A 24,356-nucleotide genomic window follows, 5' to 3' on the forward strand; every position below is an offset into this window, starting at 1 on the left:
TGGCGAACTCTATTGATGGCAGTGCTGGTTAAATTTTCAGCTTTGAAATAATCTCTGTTGCAACTGACAACCCATACTTTGCAAAAGATCTGAACAATGACTACACTCGACTGTTTTCTTTTGTAATATTTTTCGTTGTTTATATGTATTTAATTTTTATGCTTTTATGTTTTGTCGTTTTTCCATTCTTTCCTTCAAATCTAATGTGAATACCTGTGCCTGTATATATGTACATGAATAATAGCTTTTACGAATTTCCTATCTTAAGATGACATGAGATTATTTCCCTAATGACGGCGATATACGGATTTGTATCGATAGCCATCGTCAGCGAGCACGGCCGTTTCCTCTTCAGGTTGTTGCTCCGCAACCGCTTGACCTTCCTCCGTTGGTGGTAAATACTCATTACCGGGCAGTTCACTCACATCACGTCGCTGACGATATTTTAATCGACGCACTGTTTTGTAGCGGTAACCGTCACTAGCCAAAATGGAAGCATCTTCTGGCACGGTCTCTGTGACTTCAGCAATACCTGTTTCTTGAATTGCCTCACTAGGTGGGAGATATTCGTTCTGTGGGAGTTCATCAACATCACGGCGCTTACGGTATTTCAAGCGACGAACAACTTTGTAGCGATAACCATCATCAGCTAATTCGGTCTGTTCTTCGGCAGCAGATTCAGTAGCGGTTTCAGCAGCTTCTGCAACTTCCGCTTCTTGAGCTTCTTCGTTAGGTGGGAGATACTCGTTTTGTGGGAGTTCATCAACATCACGACGCTTACGGTACTTCAAGCGACGAACAACTTTGTAACGGTAACCATCATCAGCTAATTCGGTCTGTTCCTCGGCAGCAGATTCGGTAGCGGTTTCAGCAGCTTCTGCAACCTCCGCTTCTTGAGCTTCCTCGGTAGGTGGGAGATATTCGTTCTGTGGGAGTTCATTAACATCACGACGCTTACGGTACTTCAAGCGACGAACCACTTTGTAACGATAACCATCATCAGCTAATTCGGTCTGTTCCTCGGCAGCAGATTCGGTAGCGGTTTCAGCAGCTTCTGCAACTTCCGCTTCTTGAGCTTCCTCGGTAGGTGGGACATATTCGTTCTGTGGGAGTTCATTAACATCACGACGCTTACGGTACTTCAAGCGACGAACAACTTTGTAACGGTAACCATCATCAGCTAATTCGGTCTGTTCCTCGGCAGCAGATTCGGTAGCGGCTTCAGCAGCTTCTGCAACTTCCGCTTCTTGAGCTTCCTCGGTAGGTGGGAGATATTCGTTCTGTGGGAGTTCATTAACATCACGACGCTTACGGTACTTCAAGCGACGAACCACTTTGTAACGGTAACCATCATCAGCTAATTTGGTCTGTTCTTCGGCAGCAGATTCGGTAGCGGTTTCAGCAGCTTCTGCAACTTCCGCTTCTTGAGCTTCCTCGGTAGGTGGGAGATATTCGTTCTGTGGGAGTTCATTAACATCACGACGCTTACGGTACTTCAAGCGACGAACCACTTTGTAACGGTAACCATCATCAGCTAATTCGGTCTGTTCTTCGGCAGCAGATTCGGTAGCGGCTTCAGCGGCTTCTGCAACTTCCGCTTCTTGAGCTTCCTCGGTAGGTGGGAGATATTCGTTCTGTGGGAGTTCATTAACGTCGCGACGCTTACGGTATTTCAAGCGACGAACAACTTTGTAACGGTAACCATCATCAGCCAACTCAGTTTGCTCCTCAGCAGCGGGTTCAGCAGCTTCTATGATAGCGGTTTCTTGGGCTTGCTCGACAGGTGGGAGATATTCGTTTTGTGGGAGTTCATTAACGTCACGGCGCTTACGGTATTTCAGGCGACGAACAACTTTGTAACGGTAACCATCATCAGCCAACTCAGTTTGCTCCTCAGCAGCGGGTTCATCAGCTACTGCGACCGCGGTTTCTTGAGCTTCCTCGACAGGTGGAAGATATTCGTTCTGTGGGAGTTCATCAACATCACGGCGCTTACGGTATTTCAAGCGACGAACAACTTTGTAACGATAACCATCATCAGCTAATTCGGTTTGTTCCTCGGTAGCGGATTCAACAGCGGTTTCAGCAGCTTCTGTAACTTCCACTTCTTGAGCCTCTTCGGTAGGTGGGAGATATTCGTTTTGTGGGAGTTCATTAACGTCACGGCGCTTACGGTATTTCAGGCGACGAACAATTTTGTAACGGTAACCATCATCAGCCAACTCAGTTTGCTCCTCAGCAGCGGGTTCATCAGCTACTGCGACCGCGGTTTCTTGAGCTTCCTCGACAGGTGGAAGATATTCGTTCTGTGGGAGTTCATCAACATCACGGCGCTTACGGTATTTCAAGCGACGAACAACTTTGTAACGATAACCATCATCAGCTAATTCGGTTTGTTCCTCGGTAGCGGATTCAACAGCGGTTTCAGCAGCTTCTGTAACTTCCACTTCTTGAGCCTCTTCGGTAGGTGGGAGATATTCGTTTTGTGGGAGTTCATTAACGTCACGGCGCTTACGGTATTTCAGGCGACGAACAATTTTGTAACGGTAACCATCATCAGCCAACTCAGTTTGCTCCTCAGCAGCGGGTTCATCAGCTACTGCGACCGCGGTTTCTTGAGCTTCCTCGACAGGTGGAAGATATTCGTTCTGTGGGAGTTCATCAACATCACGGCGCTTACGGTATTTCAAGCGACGAACAACTTTGTAACGATAACCATCATCAGCTAATTCGGTTTGTTCCTCAGCAGCGGGTTCAGCAGCTTCTGTGACAACGGATTCAGCAGCTTCTGCAACTTCCGCTTCTTGAGCCACTTCGGTAGGTGGGAGATATTCGTTCTGTGGGAGCTCATCAACATCACGACGCTTACGGTATTTCAAGCGACGAACAACTTTGTAACGATAACCATCATCAGCTAAGTCAGTTTTAACTTCATCACTGGGCTCCGCGGTTTCAATAGCCACACTTTCTTTAGCCTCTTCAGCGGGTGGTAGATATTCATTTTGAGGAAGTTCGTTTACATCACGGCGATGGCGAAGTTTGAGCCGATATACAGCCTTATAACGATATCCATCATCACCCACTACTGTTTGGTCTTCAGCTGCTTCTTTGGCTGGTGCTAAATATTCCTGTACAGGCAAACTGTTATCCACAACTGGTGGCAGATAGTCGGCCGGCAAACTAGCCGCTCCAACAACTGCTATCATAGCAAATGCAATCACTAGGAATCTCTGCAAGAAAAAGGTTGTGTAGTTTAGTGTACGAAGAAGAAACTTCATTTGGCTGTCCTTTGACGGAATGAGGAGTCTGTATATTATTTCTCATCATTTTCAATTGTACGATTTTGCTTACCATTATTGCTATTTAACACTACTTGATGATTGAAGGTAAGAATTTGTTATGGTTTAATTGCAAAAAGTACATGTTATTTATACCCGAAAAATATTTTGTGTAAATTAAAATATAATTACCAGAAATAAACAAATAAGTAGTTGTATTGCAATCGATAATTACGCGTGCGCAATTACGTACATACACATACGTAAATGTGCATAAGTGTGTGCCGATGTATGGATCATTAAGTGGAATCATCTTAGATGGGGCGAAGCTTCAGCATTTTGGAATACTTTTTTTATATACATATGTATGTACATATATTTGTTGGTGGATTTAATTTCATGTTTGCTATTTAGCTGGTTATGGTACGCGAAAATCGAAAGTAAGCAAATTATTAGGTTCACTGGTGTTTAATTCGTTATTGTTGGTCACCTATGCGGAGGTTGGCAATGTCGGACGATAAGCGGTACGCTCACTTAGATGTACATATGTGTATATGAACATCTGTATATTTAGCAAATTGATACATTTGTCGTCAATATTTCCACTTTTGGTGTTCAGCACTGCGCGGTGTTGAAAACGTGTTCGGCTATTTCGGAAGCTTCATAACTTTTTCTCAAGTTCAAATCGAAAATTATTTCAATTGTCTTCAAGTGGTATTCTTCAAATTTTTTCGTATTTCATATTTTCTATAGGTTGACGGACACAGGTCAAAACGGATTTAAAGTTTATTTTAATATCCATTGTTACTCTTATATCTTTGAAAAGAAAAAATATAAATGAAACGAAATATTGTCCAGTCTTTCTTTAGCTATTCGCTTCCATTCAAGTCGCAAAGTTACATAAATATGCTTATACACGCTTGGCGTCGTAAACACCTTCAACACCATTCAAGTCACTCATTCAGCAGGTGCCGGTTACCAGCTGTGTTTATGCGCCAGTATGTATGAATGTACAATATGTATATATGCACTTGTATAATTGTATGATTTGATGCTCAAAACCTAACTGTTTTCGAGATATACAATTTTAGAGATTAATTTTGAAATTATTTTTTTGCTTGTGCGTCCACTTTTCTTAAATGTTAGTTCAAGGCTCAAATTTGCTTCCGTTTTTAGTTAAAGGGTATGTCAATTAATAAAAATCATCAATGAAGTCTTCGTCACGCCCTGACAGTTAAAATGGTTGCTGGATGAAGTTTTGAATCTACGAATGTTCAAGATATACAAATTTAATTTACAATAATAATTAAAAAAAACTATAGGTCTATCGATAAGTTCGTGCGGTTTTACAACAGATGGCGTAACTTGATTATTATTCCATCGATCCACATTTCCAAACATTCATTGGAGAGCTACTGTCGTAAGGCACAAACGTCAGTATAAGTTTTTTATTTGAAGCGTAAACAACAATATTTTTACCACACTTGAAAATGTCGAATTTCGTGCCAAATAATGTGTTTTTGCGGGGAATTCTTCTTCATTATTTTAATATGAAGAAAAAAGCAGCCGAAAGTCATCGTATCTTGGTGGAAGTTTATGGTGAGCATGCTCTAGCTGAGCGAACGTGCCAGAAGTGGTTTGCACGCTTTAAAAGTGGTGATTTTGGCTTGGAAGACGAAGAACGCGAGGGTGCGCCGCCAAAGTTCATGGATACCGAATTGGAGGAATTGCTCGATCAAGATCCGGCTCAAACGCAAGAAGAGGTTGCAAAAACTTTGGGAGTTGATCAATCAACCATTTCCAAACGTTTAAAAGCCATGGGAATGATCCGAAAGGTAGGCCATTGGGTGCCGTATGAATTGAAGCCAAGAGACGTTGAACGCCGTTTTATGGCATGCGAACAACTGCTTCAACGGCACAAAAGAAAGGGTTTTTTGCATCGAATTGTGACTGGCGATGAAAAGTGGGTCCATTACGACAATCCAAAACGTCGGGCAACGTATGGATACCCTGGCCATGCTTCAACATCGACGTCGGCGCAGAATATTCATGGCCTGAAGGTTATGCTGTGTATCTGGTGGGACCAGCTGGGTGTTGTGTATTATGAGCTACTGAAACCGAATGAAACGATTACGGGGGATGTCTACCGACGACAATTGATGCGTTTGAGCCGAGCACTGCGAGAAAAACGGCCGCAATACGCCGATAGACACGACAAAGTTATTTTGCAACATGACATTGCTCGGCCACATGTTGCACAAGTGGTCAAAACATACTTAGAAACGCTCAAATGGGATGTCCTACCCCACCCGCCGTATAGTCCAGACCTTGCGCCATCCGATTACTATCTCTTCCGATCGATGCAACATGGCCTGGCTGACCAGCACTTCCGTAATTACGATGAAGTCAAAAAATGGATCGATTCGTGGATTGCGGCAAAACCGACCGAATTTTTCACAAAGGGAATCCGTGAATTGCCAGAAAGATGGGAAAAAGTAGTAGTAAGCGATGGACAATACTTTGAATATTAAATTTGTAACCATTTTACGTCAATAAAGTTTCAAATTTCGAAAAAAAACCGCACGAACTTAAACATAGTCCTATTATTTTTGCTTTTATGTCCTCTTTTCTTAAATGTTAGTTCAAGGGTCAGATTATTATCCTGAAAATTATTTCTAGTTTTTGTCTTTTTAGTTATCCGAAAAGGTGTAATAATTAAATTAAAGAAATAGTCCGGAACCAGATTCCGGCCTCAAGTAGTAGAAGTTAATATTTCATAAGCAGGAAAAATTTGAAAAAATAAGTAGCTAAACCAAAAAATGTTTTACATAAATCTTTTTATTCATAATAATTTGTTCTCGACACGATCACCCCTGTTTTTGATATAAATTCTCATTCCTCTCTGACACCCTCTCGTTCTCTTTTTATTTGCATTGACTTTGTGTTTTAGAGCCCAATGGTGAGCATTATGGTAGTTAGTAAACTAAACTTAGACTCATCTGCCCACAAGATTTTGTTGAAGAAAAATACATCTTTGACATTGGCAGTGAGCATAAATTTGCAAAAATCTTGTCGCATCCCCTTCTTCTATTACTTGCCCAGGCGTATTGTGAAGTGATTACTATCCAGTAATGCGAATTAAAAATCACACCTTCCCTTGCGACAATTCTAGCTCTTTATTTTTCAGAAAGAAACACATAACTTGTCATAAATAGAAAAGATTATCCCATTAAGTTAAGCAATGAACGGACAAAAAATATTAAATAATTTCATATGTATACTGGACGGATAATGAAGTAATTTAACAACAAAAACCAGATATATGCGTTGAATGTGGGCAAAGTAGAGCATCTGCTGTCTTCGCTTCTTGGACATTATAATATGCCCTTTTTGTCAACCAACAATTCGAAACTGTGAAGGACTTTGCCTACTTCGGCACCAGCACCAGCATCAACAACAAAAACAATGTCAGCCCGGGGATGGAACGGAGAAAAACTCTTGCCAACAGGTGTTACAGGTGGGCTCAGTAGGCAATTGAGAAGTAGAGCTTGAAGGACCAAACTGACACTTTAAAAACGCTCATCATTGACGTCCTGCAATATAGCCCAGAGAATGAACGATTTCAACCGCAGATGGACAAGCTTTCGAAAGAAAAATGATCCGCAAAACTTCTGGTTCCTTTCGTATTTGTGAGGAGTATCTTTTATGGTGGAATAGCGAGCTGTATGAGCAACATAGGGACATGAACATAGTTAAACGTACAAAAATACAGCGGCTACGCTGACTTCGCCATGTCACCCGTATGAACGATGGAGCGCAAAGCGAAAATATACCCAAAAGAGGAAGACGAGAAAGGAGAAGACGACATCTCCGTTGGAAGGAGCAAATGCTGCAGGACCTGCCAGCACTCAAGTGTTTTAACTTGCACCAGCGAGCGCAAGACAAAAACGCCTGGCGCACTATTTTGTATTCGGTCAAAACCGGCATACGGTTAAAGCGTCACATAAATATGTAAGTAAGACATATGTATCTCCTCATTTAGTAAACACTACTAAAATATTCTGCTAGAGAGTAGTTCGTTTCAGAGTTCCGCCACTTGGTACAAATATAGTTACACATATGTGTATCGTAATTTTTTGTATGTAGGTACTCGGTCTCGTAATTTAATTGGTTAATATTTTAAGCTACAAATTATATTTTTGTCAAATCTTGTAATCGCGGATCATCAAAAGTGAAAGTTATAAATACAAAAAACGACAAAATCTGACCATCACAAATATAATACAATTGCTTCTGCTCATTACTCACTGAGAATCGTATTATATTTACAGAACTAGTTTTTGGTATTCTTTCGACATTTAAACTCAAAACGGAAAAAAACGAGTATCTCCAAAATGGTTGAATCGTCATCAAGTCATAAAACCAAATTAATCAGAAATTAACAAAATAGTGCATAGTGCAACGAGAAATATTCCACGGCTCTGATGGCCAGGTCCTGTCATTCGTATGGTTAAAAACGCTTCAGCTTAGAAAGTTCGATGTTACGTCAGCCGCTGGTAGAAGAAGAAGAAGCGGAAGCAGAAGGTCTCCTTTGCGTTGGAAAGATCAGGTGGAAAAGGACTTGATTTCCTTCACTTGGTGTATCCAACTAGCGCCGGTTACCACGACTAAAGGTGCTTTGTTAAATTCGAAACAAAAATATCTTGAGCAATTAAGTATATTGGACGTCTTTCTCGGTAATCCTGTATAGTTGTATACTTACACGCGTACAAACAACTTTTTCGACTTTCGACAACTCGACTTTTTCGAAAATGTAAAATTTTTTAGGAAATTCATGATGTAGGAGTTCCACATGTGGACTCGAAAGAGTGTAGCTTCATAGAAAGAGTTACAACTTAGACATAATGCTATAAGTATATCGTAAAAAGTTCCGCTAATACTAATCCTTACACTTCAGTTGTATACACACAAATCGATTGCGTCCTCAAAATCAAATATCTAACCGAATTACGAAGGTAGTGAAGTTACTTAGACTCTATATTATTCAGACGTTACGTTCACCCAGAATATCTACTAATCTGGATACTTGCAGGATATTGGATCCACTTCGGCGCGAACTCGACGAGCGAGACATTTATATATGTGCAGGGTGATATGATGTGTTACCTATTCAAAATGAAATTAGTTTTCATTGATTTCAAAGAAAATATTGTTCAAAAATGATTAAAATTTTAACATGTATTCACTTTAGCTCGATATGACCACCTTTTGCCTTGACTATAGCCTTCAAACGGTCAAAAAATTAATTGCATGCTGCACGAATGTGCTCTTGAAGTATTTTGGCCCATTCTCGTATAATCGCTTTTTTCAGCGCATCCACACTGCCATATTTTTTAGTCCTCAGCTGCTCTCCAAAATGGACCAGATGGAATAGTCCATCGGATTTGCGTCTGGCGAATTCGAAAGCCATTGTGTTGACGAAATGAAGTGTGGAACATGATTTTTTAATCATTCTAGGTTCACACGAGCTTTATGAGACGGTGTCGAGTCCTGTTCGATCGCCAATGGTCTACAACCGAAATGTTTGCGTGTCCACGGCTCTAAAACAGCTTCTAAAACATTTTCCCGGAAATAAGTCGCATTCACTTTGACACCAGGCTCGATAAAAACGATTGGAGAGCGTCCATCAGCGGTCACTGCGACTCAAACCATTATTTGCGATGGGAAATTGCTTCGAGTGGCCATACGTAGACTCAAATTCTCGTATGAGCGTTCGGTCAAGAAAACACGATCATTTTGAGTGTTTATGAACTGCTCAATTGGGAAATTTTTTCATCAGAAAACAGAAAACACGTTCGTGCAAGCGCAACAACTCCTTTGCTCTTTCGCACCGAACTTTTTTTTGCTGGGCTAACAGATCGTGTGCTTTTGGGAACTTGTAAGCCTTGACCTTGAGCTCATTTTTGAATATACGTCGAATGCCGTCTTCCGATATTTTCAGTCCTTTGGCCATTTTTCTTCCACTTCGACGTGGATTTCGTTCTAGTCGAGCCTTCACTTTCTGAACCATTTCTGTCGTTGTTGCGGTTTTTTTTGGTCCACCTCCATAGGGTTTTGCAATGCTACCAGTATCATTGTAACGTTTTATAGTGCGCTACACAAACATTTTATTCACTTCGAAGTGACTGAGCTCACGAACAATGACTGGTTGTGATTTTCCAGCCAAATATAACGCAATTACACTATTACGTTTGAATTCCATCACAGAAAAAAAAATTCAACAAAACTGAGACACAAATGCTTAATGCTTTTGATGGCTTATAAACAATATATTGAACTGTTATTAGAACCATTTTGACGTTGATGTCATGAGCTGTTTTACGGATACAAACAGTGTGAAGTTGGTATGTACTTATATATAAATACAGCCGAGCTGGATTGATTGCCTGTATTTGCTATAATTATGATTCAGGGATAAGTAGGGGCAATATTGAATTAATTCTTATGCGGGCATTGGAGAGAAACTTTATGACTGTCTAATGTCATTTGCAAGAGAAATCCGTCTAATTTAACTATGAAGCAACTATAAAACGATACAGTAGCTATTTTAAACTCGCTTTGATTCCAATTTAGGATGAAAGTACTGGGAATGCAGGTACATAGTAAAATCCGGTAAGCATTTTGTATATCAGATTAACAGTAAATTTATGTATGCTGATTCTATACGAGTGCCTATTTTTACTGATAGCCATTTTGACTCATACAACAAAAGTGAAGCTTTTCGAAAAAAACAGTTTTAGTTGGGAACAACTCCCCATGGCTTGTAAGGTTTGCGTCAGGATGGTAACAAGCCTGACTATTTTCAATAAATTATTATTATCATATTTTTGAAATTAATGCAAATTTGTCAGCTTTCAATTTTTCCTGCGTTGATTTTTTTAATCAAAACATACTCGTATGAGCCGCAGTATATCTATGAATCTATCTTTTGTCATTGTTTTGGAGAAAAAACCGGACCTTACTTCGTAGACCAAACATGTGAACATATTAAATGTGTGGCCTCGTATGCTCTTCCAGCATACAAAATTGCTATAAAGGCCCAAAATTCGGATTCTGTAAATATCTATTCCCTATTTAAGACTCTACGAGCTTGAAGTTCAGTGCATGATTTTATATATGCCATCATGCCTTCGTCAATTAACAATGTGAAACCATAATATGCCCTTTAGCATAAGCAGCTGGACCTGTGACCTTTTGGAATACGGAATAACCTAGTAATCTACCTACATCTTTACTTTATTTCAATGTTTTCCATAAAGTCCCATCGGCAGCTTTTTCGGTGGTAATTTCTTCATTGCAAGATATATCAAAAGCATCTAATTCATTTTCGGTTTCAGGATCAGAAATAATCCTCCCTCTTGTTCTGCTAAGAGCTAGGAACCTCTTCTTCACTTCTATTTCATTTTCGTTATCACATAGTCACATATTAGTTCCATCCGATTCATTGATTGGTTCTCCCTTATTTGGATTATTTTTTTCTGTAAAATACAAAAAATAATAAATAAATCATAAATAATAGCAGCCCTACGTAATTAGATGTAAAATATATATCAATTGAAATACCTTTTCCAAATAAATATTGAAATTACCAAATTGTTGTTGCAAAAAATTGAATTTATAAAATCATATTTCTTCACCAAAAAGTTAAAAGAGTTGGCTAATTAATAAATTGACAAAATTGATCATGAAGCATCAGCTTTCTTTAGGATTCTGCTAAGAATTTTCTTTATGTAAGCCATAAGTTTCATTTGTTTAAATCATTTTATGAGTTAATTTGTGACATAGCCGTAAAAATAGGTATACCACGTTAGAATACGCGAAATGAGAGGGTCGCCGGAGGGGAGTAGCCAATATTTCATGATGTAACTAAAAACCAACGTATGCATGTATTTAAAAAATAATATTTCAGTTTTTTACGAGTATATTGGTTTGGGGAAAAAGAAATCCGTTATTTTCTCGGTAGATGGCTGGACTGATCGATATCTCGTAAAGTATCGATCAAATAATTTAAAATTTATGCTCGATGCCAAGGTCACATCTGAAAAACTTATTTTTCTGTTCTTTGTTTATTTCACTCAGTTATGCGTTACAGGGTGTCAACAATGGTAATCAACAAAGTGAAAATTCAGTACATTTCACAGTTTCTCCTTAATAAAGACGAAAATGCACGCCAGACCGTTGAAATTGTGAATGATGTTTATGGTGCTGATACTGTAAAAGTTAATTACGTGGATTTTTAGTTCCATCGATTCCATTCAGGCATTTTTGATGTTAAAGAAAATGTCGATAGTGTCGATAAAATCACAGGAATAATCGAAGTTGACCGGTGTGTTAGTAGTCGTAGTATCGTCCATTCGCGCAAAATTTTACGCATTTAATAGTAAATCTAATGTTACTTAAGTTTTACATTATTTACCTGATTGTGTTTTCTTTTTTGTTGTGTTTTGAAATTGGAAAAACTGTTCAAATGCTTTTCTAACCAAAAATGCAAGTTTACACAAATATTGTAAAATTTTTCCTAGTTTATAATATTTTATATATTTAATGTATATAATTTATTATGTTTACTCTAATTTTGAATGTCGCTAGTGGGTTGAAATATTCTTGGAAGTTTTACTAAGGATCCCGCCAGTCCTTGGGTGAATTTTGACTTTTTGACTTCTTTATACAACATTCAATTTCCTCATTGAAATATTATTATATTAATACATTTAAACGTAATAGTTTAAAGTTAAATTAATTTCAAATTCTTTGTTTGTGAAAAATCTGAGCAAAATTAATTTTTAAAGTCGCTAGAGGTTTAAAATATTCTAGAAAGTTTTACTAAGTATCCTACTAGTCGTTGGACAACTTTTGACTTCAATTCTACAACATTGAATTCCCTGAAATATTGTTGATGCTTTTAAACGTAAGAACATTTGTAGTTTTGCCTTACATAAATTAAAAAATACTAAAAATAATTGTATTTCATTAAAAAGATACAGGAAATCAAGCAAATTGGGGAATGTATATATTCCGAAATATATTTAGAAACAAAACAGAAATTAGTAAAAATAAAGCTTCCTTACTATTTGCAATTTCGCTGCTATTACCAAATAAGATTATAAAAATATAAGCTTGTAATGTATAAGTTAATATGCAAGTATATATTATATATACGTAGTATTGCTCCACTCAGGCAATATTCATTTCAATCATCCAGTTGGCAAAGTGACGCTGTGCCACGATTGATCCAATGCATTGGTGTCTGACTACAATTCAATTGCATATACATCACGAAATTGGTGGAGTGACCAGTTGTTGAAAGCACACCTCTCCTTTCGCTTGTCTTGTAAACTGGGCAATCATAAATGGTGCGCCCTTTTGCGCCCTCCTTTGTCGTTTGACTCGGCTCATGTGTCTCTTTCAAAGATGGACGGAAAAATATCACTGGAAATGTATCGAATAATATCTTTGAGTAGGACTCATCCAGTTCGTGTGTCTCACGATTAAAGCGTGCACCTTCCAAGAAGAGTCCCTATTTGATGATGGTAAAGATGGCAAAGTTAGAAATCAGTATTTGGTTTGAGTAAATTATAAATGTTATAATAAAAATTGGTGAGAACATAATTTAATATTTTTTATGATATACCTATGTACGTATGTGCGTTGGTGCATGACTACCATCTACCGGGAGTGCGTAAGTTCGAATCTTTAATCTTGGTTAAATTTCAAGGGCCGATGTTGAATGTGAACCACACTGAACAAGACAATTGACAAACTTTTGTCTCCGAACTATGCGCCTCTAATCTGCGCGACAGCAACAAATAATAATAATAATATAGCTGCGCTTATAGCAAGATCGCATCGACACTTGCCTATAATCAATAAAAGCATTTGGCATCACTGTTTAACAAATATTTATTACACCAATATTCTATTTGTGAAGAAACATCAAGACGCAAACCACAAATGGGGGAAAGAAGAAAATGTACGAGAAAAAACAATTCAAAATCTAACTCGAATTTTGAGCCACCATAACATAAACTAATACAAAATTCACTGTTCGCAAAACTGCGTTCCCAGATTTTTAAAAAGAATTCTGTTTTAAAAGTATGAAATTTGTAAAATTTTTATAAAATGTATGTCTTTTAACACCATTGGACTTCTTTCCCAGGAACTACTGGAAAATTACGGTCAATGCCAATAAGCCCAAGATGACTCCAGAGCTGAAGAATGAAATCATGCGCGCAGTAAATGACATACAGCGCGAAATATGCCAAAAAGTCATGGGACATTTTTCTTGCCGAACACTTACTTTCTTCAACAAATGTGTGGTTTCGCGGGCAGTATGGCATGTAGTATTTTTCTGTTTTAAAGTTTTTCTGGACTATGTTAACATATTTCTGGAAACTAAAACTATTTCTGGGAACTGGAACTAACATGTAAAGCAATTTGAAGTTTTTTAAATTTTCAAAAAAGAAATGGCCATTACTTTTTATCGCATGAAAACAAACTATTTCTAATACGAGTACATATCTTACATGGAAAAATTTTGTCTCATCATTGATAGACTGTTGCTCCTATGTGTGTGTTTATGTACAGTCATGTGTAAAGAAAATATTAAAAAACAACATTCGTCGTTATTTTTTCTATTTAACTTACCCGTATGTATGCGCCAAAGCTTGGCTTGTTCTCTACTTCCGTTTCATACTTAGTCACTTCAAACTTTATATCCACCATATCGATTTGGAAAGAATTTTTTCGCGAATAATTTTGTAGTACACCAGTAATGAAGGATTGTGTGAAATAAAAGCCCGATAACCAGTACACATCCGGTTCTCCATTGTCTATCCACTGCTGGAAAAATTCCAAGCTGGAGAAGGAAAAAAATGAAAGAATAAGTAACCAGTATTTGATGGAAAATCACAAGCAAGTAAATATGTAGATATATGTGTAACAATGTATGAATTAAAAACCTCATACTATACTTTAAAGGTTCACATCCTAACGCAGGATGCATCGCAATTTTCTAAAGTATTGTAATCCTTACAGCCATGGAATCATTGTTGCTTAAGCAGTATAATCAATAACGCAAAAACTACACTAGCGAATCGTTCGAATGTTACCAACTTGGGGACAGTGTGCCAATCGAAATCCCATCAATCTGCTCCATTGCATCAACAGCTCTGGCTGGCTGTAGATATCTGCCTGTTGGAGGTCTCTTAATGGTATCAAAACAGCACTTTAGTGCTACTTGGGGAGTATCAGAGTTGTACTTCAACCATTTTACCCACTTACCTACCAGAGCTATGTCGTAATGATTTTGTTTTCAAATGAAATTACTCTTAATCTCAACAAATTGAAAAAGTAATCAATTCGCTTGCTTTGGACTGATGGAATCGATTACTAATTGTAATTCTGACCATTTTCGTGTATGAATATATGTATATTCTTAGACGATAGATAAAGTTCCAAAGACTTGGGAGTTCAAAACTAAAGAAAGTCAAAAAAGCTTAAAATTTTTACAGCAGTACAATACTACGTCAATCTTTAGCAGTGACGTCGAAACACGTCTCTTGAACGCTCTTCACCCATTCACTTCAATCGTTTTGTGTTTGTTTATGAATACTCATACATTTGATTATAAATTGTATAGCTGTCAAAAATTGGAATAATTTCTGAAGAGGTTTGTGAAAATGCATATGTACCTATATATGTGTATATATCGGGTGTTTTTTAAGAGCTTGGGAAATTAAAATATACAAGATAGGAATTTTATTGGAATGCATTTTATTTTACTTTAATCTTGTAGATAATTTCATAGAATTTATTTTTTTATTATAATATCTGGCATATGTCCGCCGCGCTTACGAGTTACATAGTCCATTTAATCAGTCCAATTTTTGGCTACTTTTTTCAAAAAATCTGAATAATAAATTTAAATCCAATCCACAAAAGTACGGCGCAATTGATGGTTATTCGGCTTTGATTCTTACACGAGCTGTATTTTATATGCAATAAGCCAAGATCCTTACGTATAATTTTCTATGTAGTCGAAGGCCAAAAGTCAATAAGTTGAGAACGATGACGAAATGTCGACTCGTCTTTTTCACCACTTCGCTCTATGAACTTCGCGAACAGATTTATTTTCTTAAAAGTAAATTTTCACAATTTGGAAGCATTATTCTGGCATTAATCGATTCATAATGACTTGTCGAACCTAACTGAACAGAATGGCAACACAGTTTGCCACTCTTAGCTGTGAAAACACTGTGAAAACATAGTTATTGATATAGATAGTTCCCTTGCAGCTAAAAAATACCCTATAGACGCATAACAATATAATTTGTGGTCTTCAACTAGGGACAGAGCGCTTTTGACAGGTTGGCGACGTTTTTCAAATCTGTAATTTACTTTTTTACAGTACTGATGCAAACGGTAAACTTTTATTATGAACGATTTGCGCGGAGGTGACGTGAATTGATTAAAACACTTTACATCGTCGAATTTTCTGAAGTCGCAGGTCTATGCCAATAAGCTGCAGTGGGTCAATGTCTTGACAGTATGCCTTGCTAAAACTCAACCGGCTGTATATAGGAAAGTCATCGAAAATTGGATCGCTCGTATCCATGCCAGCGTACGAAGGCATAACGGACATTTGATTGATGTTATATTACAATGTTATTGTCATAAACAGAATTTCGCTGATACTTAATAAGTTGAGTCGGGTTTCATTTCATTTTAACATCGCCCTTATTGAAAACCCCTATACAATAGAAACATATTGCCTTCACTTCCTTGGTAACAAAGAAATGAGTATTAAAAAGTGAACAATCGGAGCTCAACATTATTTGCTTAACAATTCATATTATAATAATATAAAAAAACAAATTTTTTCGTTAGTAATAAAACCAATTTATGCTTAAATTCATAACAAAAAAAAACGAGAAACATAAAAAATACATTAAGTCGAAAATTTGTACTTTTGTCTTCAAATATTATACTCACCGTGCTAGAAAATCCGTAACATAGCTGCCAAGTGGCTTAAGCGATGGGTAGCTTTTCCTTAGCCAATCGGCTGGTAATCTACCAATCACCAATGACGAATGTGTACGCTCCAATTCGGGTATCATAGCTATTTGACCTTGTATGGCTTTTTGTACGTTGATAAGACTTTTGCGTATGTAATCCAACAAACGATTGAATCTGGGAAGTGACAAGCATAGTAAAAAAATCAAGTTGGCATAGCACAAAAGAACATACAAAACTGAGGCGAAAAGAAATATGAAGATATTAGCAATAAAACTACTATTTATGGCTTTTATTTGACTTCTGCGCTTAATTGCTTTTTCTGGGAATGCCCACTTAAGCATATTTTGAACATTTATTATTCTTTGGAATTTTTTATTTTGACTCAAATGGCCCATTATTTGGAATATATTGTATTTTAAGCTTAAAATTATGAGACTGGTCAATAGTAGTTTTTTTATTCATCAAAAAATACTTCGCGCTTCTTTCTCGTACTAAGTGGTCCTGGCGTCAAAAATAACACCGTATACATATAGAGTTTTTTTTTTAATCATATTCTAGTTTTACAGTGACACTCGTTCCCACAGGCAATCTTGACGAAAAATCAGTATCATACCTCCACGGAACAAAATCAGTTACCTTATTTTGGACCAACGTTGGAAAATATTCTGAACTTCAATGTGGTGTAGCCCAAACAGTGCGTTTATTGAAAATAAGTAAGAGATAATAATTTTTTCCTGACGAAGCGCATTTTCATCTCGGCTGCTACATTGACAAGCAAAATTGCCGCATCTGGGGATCGGAAAAACTGCACGTGATCGTCGAGAAGCCAATGCATTCTCATAGAGCAATAGTTTGGAGTGGGTGTTACAGCGATGGCTTGAGTGGCCTATTTTTCTTAAAAAATTCTGCTCGAAATGCCACATCGGTCAATGCAAGCACTACAGAGGCATGATACCACCTTTTTGTTGTCGGAAATTGAAGATTTAGTTTAGTAATTTAGATTTTTATTAGATTTGCGTTAGATTTTTTTGTGGGGTTTGGATGGAAAGGATGCGCTACTGTAAAGTTAACCGAGGCAGCCACATGATTGAAATCGTGATGCATATATGTAAAGGGTAATCAATTTAGAGGTAGCGAATTTTAAATTGAAATAAAACAATGATAAATCAAATTGATTGCGCAATTTTTACCATTTTTGTGTAGAACAATTCATAATATGAATATATTTTAAAGATAATCCCTTTCAAATGTTGGTCGCAAATGCGCCGTAATTCAGACATTCGTAAAGACCAATTTTAAATGACTCGCTGGAGGACGTCGAACGGTATCCCGTGAATAACTTTAATAATGATGACGTCTTTGATATTACACGATCTTGATGGCCAATCCACTGATTCGAGACGAGGATATATTCTTCACGGAAATAACGACGCATTTAATCAGTTAATTGTTTCACGGACTGTATGGCAAGTAGCGCCGTCTTGTTGGAAATAATGTGGAGGTCTCGAGCTTCAATTTCCAGTATCAAAAAGTCATTTATCATACCGCGATAGCGTTCGCGATTTACTGGTCCATTGGCGCCAGCCTCGTCTTTAAAGCAATATGGGCCGATAGGCCGCACCAAGCGCGTCAATTTCCGTAATACAATTGTACGATTTGTCAACGTTGTTGAGACGTAAGTCTTTCCATGATGAAATGTCAATGAACTGGAAAAAATGATGTAAATAATCTGACAGTAGTCACGCGTGATCTGTCAAAAAACACTATTAGATAAAGTACCTCCAATCTGATCACTATTTATAATGGGAATGAAAAAAATTGATTTTTCCTCCTTTTTCTGTAGTTTTAAAAGAAACCCTGTACATTTATTCATCAGTTGCATTAAAAGAAATATTTGTGCAAAATGTATCCGGTATATAGCACTGAGGTTGGGACATTTTGAAATTGTTTATATGTAAATATGTATATAGTATATGCCTAAAGAATATGTGGGTTACGGTAACCACGTGGAAAATTGGCTACATCGGTATGCTTTCGAAAACGGGTTGCTCTATATATAATTGGCGCGTATACTCTTTATTGGGTCTTTGGACGAACTCCTCCTCCTATTTATTGTGTGCATCTTGCTGGTTTCCACAAATGATGTAAAGTACAGCTTTAGGCCGATTCCGAATAGCAGATGGGCTTTTGTGATTTGCTTTTTCATGGCAGAAATGCACTCAAAAGTTTGCCATTGCCTGGCGAGTGGCAACAGTTATTAGAAAAAACTGTTTCTATCATTTGACTTTTTATGCTCAAAAACTCGAACCAGGGCACTTGCGAATAGTAGCCACATTCGGCTCCAGCGGCCGCTATACACATGATATACCATATACTACGTACCTGTATTAAAAATCGGCGAAGTGGAATTGTTCAATAAAACGAAAAATAATTGTTTAATCATTAAAATATATTTTGTCATCTTCAAAATGGGTTCCATTCAAAGCAATACACATATGCCAATGATTAGTCCAGTCATCAAAACACCTTTTAAACGCGTTTTAAGAGATATTCTTTACCTCCTTCAGCGAATTCTCCTTAATGACCTCTATCGACTAAAAGCATGACTTTCACATTTGACCGACTTTTACGTGGTTTTTTGGATTTCGACTCATGTGGATAGCGCCATTCAATCACCTGTTGACTGGTTTGTATGTCAAACTTATATACCCACGTCTCATCACCTGTTATGATGCGATAATGCGCTGGATAAACGTTGGGTCCGAATTCACTTGTCTTCAGCCGATGAATTTTTTGAAAGAAGTTCAACTCTCTTGGAACGAGTCGAGCAGCCATGCGCCTCATGCTCAATTGATGGTGTAAAATGTTGCGAACTGATTCATGACACACGCTAGGGTCATGAGCTACCTCCCTCAAACTTAAATGATGGTTTTCCAACACCATTTCCTTGACTTTGTCGACGTTGTCATCCGTTGAAGACGGTGTTGGACGAATGGGGAATATCTTCCACGACTTCTCAACCCTCTGCAAAAACCTTGTACCACTCGTAGACCCGTGTTTATGATAAAGCACACTCACCATAGGGTTTTTGCAACATTTTCAATGATTTGGCATACGAAATTCCGTAAAAAAGACAATATTTAAGAAAAATTCTTTCTCACCTGCGGTTGACTGATATAATTAATTTCCAAAAACAAGCTAATTAACAGAACACGCTCAAACTATGTGATACTATTGAGGACAGTTGTAACAACATTCCAGCAAACAAAATTTAAACATATGTGTAACGCGCGCTTTTTAAATGGAGAACTCCCAATATTTTTTTGACATGCCGTTATATGAACAAAATCAAACTACTTTGTGCAAAAGTATGAGGGTATAACAAAATATAGCTATTGCATACTCTGTTCATTTTGCAGTAATTTCCAGTGTGTATGGAGCACTTTACGAGTGCAAATGGACAGTCAACTGGACATCCATGCAGTAAGCAATGAACATTTCCGTAAGTGGCTAAGGACTTCTGTAGTGTTTTCCAGTTTTGCTCTTTTCTCTGGCATCTTTTGTAAGTAATTCTAACAAGTATCTGCACATCTCGTTGCATTGTTGTTGTTTTAATTTTTTCAAAAGAAAATCATACATCTCAATTACGGAAATTGTTGAGTGGTGATTGAGATGACCTATTGATTCGAGTGTGTTTGTACCGAAGCTTTCAAAAGACTGAAATATATTTACATGCTCATACGATAAGTCTGTGGTGTGAATATTTGCATAGGCATGGATTTTGGTATTTCGAGTGGTGCCGTATTTAATTTCTTATAAATTAATCGGTTTTGATATGGCACATTTTGATTGAAATGCAATTGATTAGAATGATTTTTTTATTGCAGTGGCTTTTCTGAACTGAAAGTTCATAGAGTTGGCGCAAATTCAATTAATAAGTTGGGAAGGTAAAGCATTTCCTTTTCTTCTTATTTTTGTTTCAAAGTTGATCTTCTCTCCGAGAACTTCTCTCCGAGAAGGTTAATTAAGAACCTTTATTCAACCTCTGCAAATTCAAGTTACTCTAATGTGTAAGCAAAAACATCGATGCTTTTTATTGTATTTACAAATCCCTGCTTAGTACGGTAAAGTCTTCGATTGTCACCCTGAAACTCATTTAGCGGTAGGCCTAAACCAGCAGCTGTTTCGACAGAGTGGAACCCAAGGGGTCTACTCATCCTTATTTCAGTGGGCATACTAAGACGTGGTTAGTGTCACGCGGTGCACCTTCACATGCCGTAAAATCTCTATAGCCATTTTGCTTTAATCGTCCTTCGTAGCTCTCCTATACAATCATCTTGGCCTAATATTTCTTCTATTTTTCTATCGTTCACTTTTAGGTAGGAAAAAGTGTTCATATATTCTTCTTCTTTTTGATTGGCACGATAACCGCTAAAGCAATTTTGACTGAATTTAACAATTCGCCAATTGTTTTTCTCGGAGCAAGCTAGCGCTTGTGGAACAGACCAAGTGAAGCCAAGTCCTTTTCCACCTGATATTTCCAACGCAGAGGAGACCTTCCTCTTCCTCTGCTCCCATCAACAGTTGGTACCGCATCGAATACATTCACAGCCGGAGCGTTTATATCTATTTGGACGACTTCACCCAGCCAACGTAGCCGCTGTATCTTTATTCGCGCTTTGTCTATGTCGTCATAAAGCTCATACAGCTCATTGTCCCATCGGTCCGTTCATACATTATTGCGTGCTTACTGTACTTGTATTAATACAAAATTTAAACGAGAATACAAAAACATTCCATTTAACTACTTTTAAAATCTTAATCCCAATGATATTTTAAGTTTAAATTCCTTAAGTGTGGGAGTTACCGTACGTTAGCCTTTCAATGTGGAGCTTATTTCTAAGGTCATTTACTGAGATTTGGAAATAAATGAAAATCATTATTTGTAAAAGTGTAGTACACTTGTCAGATCAACTTATTTAACCTACATTAGCTTTTGGATATACATTCTGTCAAAAAAGTACCGGGAATTGCTTCATAAAACAGAAAATATTTATTTTTTATTCCTCAAAGTCTTTTCCGTTATGCTTGGTATTCTTTGCAATTCACTGAGCCAATTCCATCACATAAAAGTCGGTGCTTGCTCATTAACCTAAAATCACAAGTTAGTAGATCATCCATTCTCTTCCTCGCTTTCGTTCCCGATTTGATGACTGGGGTGATAAACTCCCCATCCCCATGTCAACGAATACTCCAATGACTCTGGCTTACAAATAATTAATGGTTTTTTACCCAAGAACCTGATCATTAAGTAGGTAGGTGTGTAGAAGTGGCAGTCGGTCTTTAAACCAACTCACTTACATATACCGTTGCTGATCCATTGTGATACCATAGTAGCAGTTTATCTGCCACTGTTCGTTAAATCATTTTGTTTCAAGTGCAAGCAGATTGATCTGGCTGACACTTATGGATGCCATCAGTATCATTCAAGAACAATGAGCCAAAGTATCTAAACCTAGTGGCATGACACGCAGGATAGTGACAGAGAAGATGTCTGGCAGACTCTTCCTCCTTCTCATTCTTGCAGCTTCCGCAATAGTCGAAATGAGGTACATTCAATCTTTGAGTATGTCGACCTAGAAGACAAAGGTCTGTGATCAAAGCAATTAACATAGAGGCGAGTTTCCTTGACGGATTGAGTTAGGCCTTTGAGCGCCTGACGTCCCATTTTGGCCGCATTCTTTTTGTAGCATTACTTGCCAGATTTATCTCGTGGCTGAAGTGACAATGCTATTAATACCACACAGTTTGAGAATTGAGAGAAAGGCGAGTGGTAGTGCCCTCTCTCGCAAATTTATTTGCCTTACAAATCCGTTGTATACCATTATGATCTGGCATACCGCATCAAATGGATTTGGAAATATTCCGAGATCTCGTTAAGAGATGGCCGGCATTTGCGAACAATGATGGAATTATTGACAACCACATCAAGAGATTTAATCGCCGCTTGGCTATCAGAATAAATATAGATTTATAAAGAAGAATAAAGTAGTTTTTGCCTAGTTAGTTCTGCCTTCTCCAAACTGGATAAATAGGCAAAGCGAATGGGTCTGGTGGTGAACGCGGACAAAACGAAGTACCTCCTGTCAACAAACAAACAGTCGGCGCACTCGCGTATCGGCACCCACGTCACTGTATACAGTAATAATTTCGAGGTTGTAAAAGACTTCGTTTATTTAGGGACCAGCATTAACACCGATAAGAATGTCAGCCTTGAAATCCAACGTATAATCTCTTTTGCCAACAAGTGCTACTTTGGACTAAGTAGGCAAATGAGTAATAAAGTCCTCTCTCGACGAACAAAACTAAAACTCTACAAGGCTTTCATCATTCCCGTCTTAACGTATGACGGAGAAGCTTGGACGATGACAACATCCGATGGATCGATGAGCTGTATGAGCTTTACGACGACATAGACATAGCGCAGCGAATGAAGATCGAGCGGCTACACCTGAAATATGTTACAGAACAAAGTCATTACAAAACCTTAATTTTTGTAAGTGAAGCATGAAAGAAAGTGAACAAATTTAAAGTTTTTAACGTTTAAACGTTTTTCGTTATATTTCAAAGATTTTTTCTCAATCAATCTGCCTTTTTCGACCACACACACTTTATAGATCATCAATTCCCGGTTCTGTTTTGACCGAATGTACTTATACTAAAACTATACCCAATCTGACAAGCATTCGCTATACTTCACTATAAATTTGAACACAGACGTACCTACATATGTATCTACATACTTATATATTAGGAGTACGGAATTTCCTATAAATACCCTTACAGCCTACGTGTGTATGTACGTTGCACATTTACATTTCCCATACATATCCTTGCGGCCCGTATATGTGCTTTTATGTGAATATGCACATATTTACCTCATTCTGACTTCACTATCTTCTTACCTTATAAGTTCTTGTCGCAACACTGTATTCATGGAATTCGTATACACCACCGGATACTTCTGACCCACCTCGGCAACATTAAATGCCTGAGGTAAGCGTGATAGAATCTCTTTGCATATGGCATATGCTGGGTCCACCCTGACACCACCCGCTGCGCCACTCGCCTTCACTGAAGCCATTAAATCCGTTTGGGTGAGTAAAACACCGCCAATCAACTGTGTTATTAGTGCAAGTGCAAACAAATTTATATTTAATGGATGAGATTTAAAATAAATACGCTCCAATAAAGAATTGCTAAGGCTGGGATACTTACGCTGCTTGTCTCCTTGTTGTTGCGATTGATGTCGGCATTTTCGTGTAAACCAAAAACTTCCGGATGAGGACTAAGTGCAAATGTCGAAATATATTCGATGGCATTGAGACGTGTAGGACTTAGTGGCACACGGTAGGTGCCGGTCTGTGACAAGGGATAACTGCGTAGCAAGAATGAAAATACAAAAAAGAAATTGGTGTGGAAATGTACATTTCTTATATCCTGTTATCTAATCGCTGTTTCCCAGTAAAACAAAATGCTCTTATATGTAAGAATGTATGTATAAATATTAAAATACTCTACGAGCATACGCTGCTCATAAAGAGTTGTAAATGGCAGAGTTGTAAAAGCGCTTTTGGGAGAATTTAATACATTTTTCTGGCTCACTTAAAAGCTTATTTTATGACTGTTTTATAACTTATTCTAGGGGAGAGTGATGACTAATTCATATGTACTTGTATTAAAATATAGCGAACACGTGGGTTTCCTCTGTTTACTAAATCAATTGGATTAATCTGATTCAATTTTATTAATTAAATTATTTATTAAGGCCCAAGAGTTTGAGAATGAAAGTTGAAATATACAAAAAAAAAATTTAGAATATTTTTGAAAATATGACTGCCCAATAAATTAGTTCTTATGGCATATATCAAATTTAACAGTTATCACTCATGCGAAATGAAATAATAACGATCTTCAAACCGATGGTGTTATTTTTAGTAACAA

The 24,356-nt window shown here is 37.6% G+C and overlaps 2 protein-coding genes across 2 annotated transcripts in view; both read right to left on the reverse strand.

The window, feature by feature from the left end:
* Positions 1-287: 287 nt before the first annotated feature.
* LOC129242031 (titin-like) lies at positions 288-3,354 on the reverse strand. The gene is made up of 2 exons (XM_054878591.1): positions 3,340-3,354; positions 288-3,230 (listed from the first exon to the last, which is right to left on the reverse strand). The coding sequence occupies exons 1-2, from the start codon at positions 3,352-3,354 to the stop codon at positions 288-290; spliced, it is 2,958 nt and encodes a 985-aa protein (XP_054734566.1).
* Positions 3,355-12,376: 9,022 nt separating this feature from the next.
* LOC129240368 (dynein axonemal heavy chain 3-like) overlaps positions 12,377-24,356 on the reverse strand; it is a 321,108-nt gene continuing 309,128 nt past the window's right edge. Inside the window, exons 61-65 of the mRNA XM_054876125.1 lie at positions 23,631-23,790; positions 23,318-23,532; positions 16,329-16,526; positions 13,983-14,193; positions 12,377-12,855 (exon numbers count right to left, since the gene is read on the reverse strand). Coding sequence (XP_054732100.1) covers positions 12,529-12,855; positions 13,983-14,193; positions 16,329-16,526; positions 23,318-23,532; positions 23,631-23,790 — 1,111 coding nt within the window. The 3' untranslated portion in view covers positions 12,377-12,528. The remainder of the gene's footprint in view (positions 12,856-13,982; positions 14,194-16,328; positions 16,527-23,317; positions 23,533-23,630; positions 23,791-24,356) is intronic.

This window comes from Anastrepha obliqua, chromosome 3 (genome assembly GCF_027943255.1).
Source record: "Anastrepha obliqua isolate idAnaObli1 chromosome 3, idAnaObli1_1.0, whole genome shotgun sequence".
NCBI classification, from domain to species: domain Eukaryota; kingdom Metazoa; phylum Arthropoda; class Insecta; order Diptera; family Tephritidae; genus Anastrepha; species Anastrepha obliqua.